Source organism: Echiichthys vipera (genome assembly GCF_963691815.1).
Source record: "Echiichthys vipera genome assembly, chromosome: 3".
Taxonomy (NCBI): Eukaryota; Metazoa; Chordata; class Actinopteri; order Perciformes; family Trachinidae; genus Echiichthys; species Echiichthys vipera.
Genome location: NC_139828.1, coordinates 13,673,473 through 13,678,482, shown reverse-complemented (window position 1 = coordinate 13,678,482; position 5,010 = coordinate 13,673,473). Strand labels below are relative to the sequence as shown.

Below are 5,010 nucleotides of genomic sequence, written 5' to 3'. Positions count from 1 at the left end.
ATCTAGATTGTAGCCCTATTGTTGTAGCTGTTAGACAGGGATGGTTTACTTGGGAGGGGAGGGGCAATATTACTTCCCCCTGTGAGCATTAATCCACCAAAATCCAGTCTCATTCTCAGAGTGAAAGAACAAAGTAAAGTCAGGTGATACCAAAAAGTGTATGATACAGATTGAACATTCAGCGGCGTGGAGGTGTTCTCGCTGCTTTTGTCCGGATTACACATCTCGACCCGGCTGTTACCTCACCGTTACGACTGCAGAGGGACGGAGAGTCACACTTTCTCTCCTCCTTTTCCCCTTCACCCAAAATCACAAAACATACCAGCCTTGGAGGGTGATAAACAGAAATGTAAAAAAAGCGTTGAAAGTCTGTTTTGTTGTATCCGCACAGCAATCTTCAGCCACGTACTGGGATTCAAAACTGGGAATGGTCCATCTCATCCAGCCATGAGGCGGGGCTGGTGGGGAAGTCGGGGTATCCTGTACTGCTGCCTGTGGAGAGGTCTGAAGTCGGGCCCCCTGCCATGGCCCTCAGAGCCTGTCCCACGCCGCCCGGCCCGCCCTGCACCACCAGACTGTCCATGCTGAAACCCAGGTTGTTGAGGAGAGGGGTGTGGCCGGACAGAGAGGTGATGGAAGAGGGCGACTGAGGAAGACCGTAGGGGCTTCCTGCTCGGATGTCGTGGTAGGGCTGTCCCGACACATCGACAGAGAAACCGCCGTTCAGCACCGCGCTGTTGGTCACGTCACCGACGCTCCCGTAAAGCCCGTTGGTGTGGCCAAGATCTGACAGGACCTGGTCGTCTGTGGGGGAGATACCATCACTTAGTATTAAGGGTGTAAAAAATTTGACACATCAACAGCGTGCTGTCAACTGCAAGAGCATTATATAGTTGTTATATTTCAATATAGTTAAGTGCTTTTACGAGTGAGATTTATTGTGGCAACATTATCACAGGTACAGTAAGTGGATCGCTGAGCCATTACTAAGTATTTGTTAAGCATTAAGAGTTTTGTTGGTGAGAAAGGATGTGCTTTACTTTCTTCTCTAACAAAGGAGGTCCGTATGTGTGCAATTACTGCAGCACAAAATATTTGTTTCCATCTCAATCCCCCCCGAGTGGCTTCAATAACAACAATGCCCCAGAGTGCTTTCTCTCTAATTGACTAAAAGCCTCACATGCTTTATAGAGTTTCTGTCACCATGTTTTCATTTCTCATAAAAATAGCCTTCTTTTTAAAAGTGGCTTGAAGACTTTTATGACTACCCAAAACAGGCTTTGTGGACATTAAATAACACAGAGATGTCTAAAATGCCGTTTGCATCCCACTAAGGACCTTCTATCTTTTCCAATAAGCTCCATCATGGCGACAAAAGGAGGCAGGAGGATGCGTCAGCGGCCACGGGGTGGTGTGAGGGGAATGTGAAATGAGAATGCCATTTTAGATTTTCCTGACACCGTGCATTGAACAATGCAAGAAAACAAATGCCTTGCCACAAAGGCACATTGCTGCCGCACCGTATCATTTAGCAGTTTTTAGGCTCCCTTAATCCCATCAGCACGACAGCATGACTGACATTCCCTTTCAGGAATCTCTCTCCTAAGCAATAATAGGTATGGACTCCGTCGAGGTTCTACACAAAATAGGTACCTCTGAAGCTTAGTTCACTGTCACTGAGTCCTGCGTCGTCGGCCGAGCTTTCCTTCTCCACTTTTGTTCCGCCTCGGCTGCGTTTGACACTTTTATAGAACTGAGTCCAGCGATGTCGGCCGGCATCTTTCTTCAGGCGCTTTTCTTTTGCTCGCCGGTTCTGGAACCACACCTGACAGAGATAACAATTATCATTAAGCAAAAAACATTGTAATTCATTATTCAAATCAACATGAATCATTTTTTATTCAGTTTAATTCGGACATAATCAGTTTCATGACATTTCAAATGTTAAACTCCTTGTTTGACACAAAATAGTGTGCATTTTTACAAAGTAGTTGTAAACACATGACCGACTTAGTCTAAACTAAGTGATTGCCATAATAAACTAAAAAAATGGTGGGGCAAAGATTCCCAATTGAATATAATAGAAAATACAAGAAAATCGTGGAAAGAAATGTTAAAGCAGAGTCAAAGAGACTCAGAAACAATTAAAGTCTTTACATTAAAGTAAATATATAAGGCTATATACATATTATTAAGAGTTTGTGTTTGTATCATCTTTTAAATAAAATACAAGTCACAATCAGGTGAAAGCTAATAAGATCAAATCAAAATCAGGATGATGTTGATGACGTAAACCCTCTACCTGCACTACTCTCATGTCCAGCCCCGTCTCCGAGGACAGTTGCTCTCTGACGTGGCGCGCCGGCTTCGGCGAGTTTTTGTAGGCACTTTTGAGGGTCTCCAGCTGCTTGGCCGTGATGGTGGTCCTCGGTCGCTTGGTCCCCGCCTCTGAATCATCTGAAAACAATCATTACATGTGTGAGTGACTTCTTACACTGTCACGTTGCCTAACAGTCGGTGCCCCTCGGACAATATGCGTGTTAAATGAAGTGAATGGTCATGTATGGAAGTGTATTATTGTTCTTGTGTATCTGTCCCACTCCTACAGCAGAGGGCATAAATCTACACAGCCTGAGTGCCAGAGGAACAGAGTTATTGGGGCCGCAACGTATAAGAGCATTGCTTCACTTTACATAATCAATCAGAGATGCATGGATATCTCAGAAGAGAGGGACAGAGGGAGACAGTATACACACCCAGACTCTAAACAACATAGATCCACAGTCAGTAGTCATTTCACTGCATTACATGGTGCACATAGCTTGATCTGTCACATCCTTTACTGTGATTCTGATGGAGTCAAGTCCAGCCAGACTGAATCACATCGGTTGTGTCTGACAGGAAGGATATAAATGGGTCCTGATTGTTCTAGCATTTGTTTTTAAAGTTAAGTTTCGACCTGTACTTTTCTTTTAAATTGACTTGATTTTAATTCAGTATTGGCTAATGTTGCTGCTTAATATTTTGGATGCATGCAGACCTACCGTTTTGTTTCGCGGTCTCATAATCCACCTTGCACACCAGTCTCCCATCCTCCATGAGGTAAAACTCGTCCCCGGTGGCCAGCTGTCGGCTGCACATGATGCAGGCGAAGCAGTGCAGGTGATACACAAAGTCCTGCGCCTTCCGCACAACCTGCGTCGGAGGGATCCCCTGTTGGCATGATGCACACTTTGTTCCAAAACGCCTGCAGGAAAACACGAAGAGCAGAGCTGCCATTAGAACACGTGATACAAAACACCAGCAGAGAAGACTGACATCCTTGTCCTGTTTATGCCCACTTTACAGGCTGGTGGAGATAGCGACACCAACCAAGATTAAAATTTCACATGCCAGACAGATATTTTCTTCAACTGCAGCCAAGAATGATGGCACAGTGTCTGTATTAATAGAAGCTCCAGCTGTTGCAGAGAGAAAAATCAGCACTGGAATGCATTTCTGTTAACGATAGAGCTGTCCGCAGGTTGATGGATAGAGGGGATCAATGCACTGTGTGTGTGTGTATATGTGTGTGTGTGTGTGTGTGTGTGTGTGTGTGTTTGCATGTTTATGTGTTTGCAGATGAAGTAAGAGCTAAGCAGGAGGAGGTGAAGGAAAAGAAGGAGGAGGAAGAAGAGGAAGAGGAGGGGTGCCCACAGTAAACACGCCCTGAGGAGAACCAATAAAACACTGACTCAGGAGAGGCTTTAAATCACACAACCAGCCCACAGAAATAAAAAGAGCAAGGTGAAGCCTCCAAATCATGACTGGGAAGCATGCACCACTGTATCTGTGTGTCTCCACATGTGTGTGAGTGAGTGTGTGTGTGTGTGTGTGTGTGTGTGTGTGTGTGTGTGTGTGTGTGTGTGTGTGTGTGTGTGTGTGTGTGTGTGTGTGTGTGTGTGTGTGTGTGTGTGTGTGTGTGTGTGTGTGTGTGTGTGTGTGTGTGTGTGTGTGTGTGTGTGTGTGTGTGTGTGTGTGTGTGTGTGTGTGTGTGTGTGTGTGTCTGTGTGTGTGTATTTCTGTGTTTATGCATGTGTGTGTTCTCCAGTCACACACGTGTCCCTCACAGAACATGCAAACGTCCCCCTGCTGTCCCCCGGGGTCGGCTAACACTGTTAGCTCTCAGTGAAGACTCCAGAGCTCTTCAGGTCTCATTCAAGCTTTGAGCATTAAAACCTTTCAAACACGATTTGGTAAAAAGCCCGGATCAGCTCATCCTGTTTCGAATTTAAGTCAAACTCAATTTCCTTCTGTAATGCCTCAGAAAACCAAATCGTTTGAAAGGAAGAAAGGAAAAAGGGAAATGATAGAAACAGAAAAGGTGTTTTTGAGCTTTTGTTTTGAAATGTTTGCTTCCTCTCATGATGTCTCCGGGACAAAACAGACAATGAAAATGTTAATTAGGAAAGAATGAATTTAATGAATATCATCAGCACATAATTAAATTCTGAAATCAGAAAATACAGTCCAGCCTGATGATGCCTTGAGCCCAGTAGCTTTAAGTTATAACAGAGAAGCAAGTGACAGGTGTTTAATACTAAACCATATGAGACTAAATTAATTATTAATTAAATTCAGACCATAATAACTATTCATCAAAATACTATATATTTACCAAGTCTCTGTGTAGGATGTTTTGATTCTGAAATAAATAATTAAGTTGATAAAAAAAAAACGTACTCTAAAAAAATAACTGGATTTAAAAAAATCCTTATTGGATTATCTTTATCCTTTATAATGAAACAAGATAATCCAATAAGGATTTTGTTTTACAGTTGATTTTTAATTTTTGAAAAAACGGAAATAAATCCTAAACAATAACATATAAACAAGAAACACTGCATGTGTGCTAATGTGCTAATAGCAACTATGAGGTTCTGCCAGGGAGAATATGAACCAGTAGGTTATTTTGTGAATATTAAATATAAACTAATTATATGCTAACAAATACTTGTTTCCATCAGAGTC

General features: G+C 43.0%; 1 protein-coding gene across 1 annotated transcript in view; it reads right to left on the bottom strand.

Annotated features, from left to right (window-relative positions):
* Positions 1-415: 415 nt before the first annotated feature.
* The window catches only part of lhx4 (LIM homeobox 4), a gene marked incomplete at its 3' end in the record, with an annotated part of 9,165 nt that continues 4,570 nt past the window's right edge, over positions 416-5,010 (bottom strand). The window contains exons 3-6 of the mRNA XM_083940614.1: positions 3,045-3,247; positions 2,303-2,457; positions 1,654-1,825; positions 416-804 (exon numbers count right to left, since the gene is read on the bottom strand). Of these exons, the coding sequence (XP_083796740.1) occupies positions 416-804; positions 1,654-1,825; positions 2,303-2,457; positions 3,045-3,247 (919 nt within the window). The remainder of the gene's footprint in view (positions 805-1,653; positions 1,826-2,302; positions 2,458-3,044; positions 3,248-5,010) is intronic.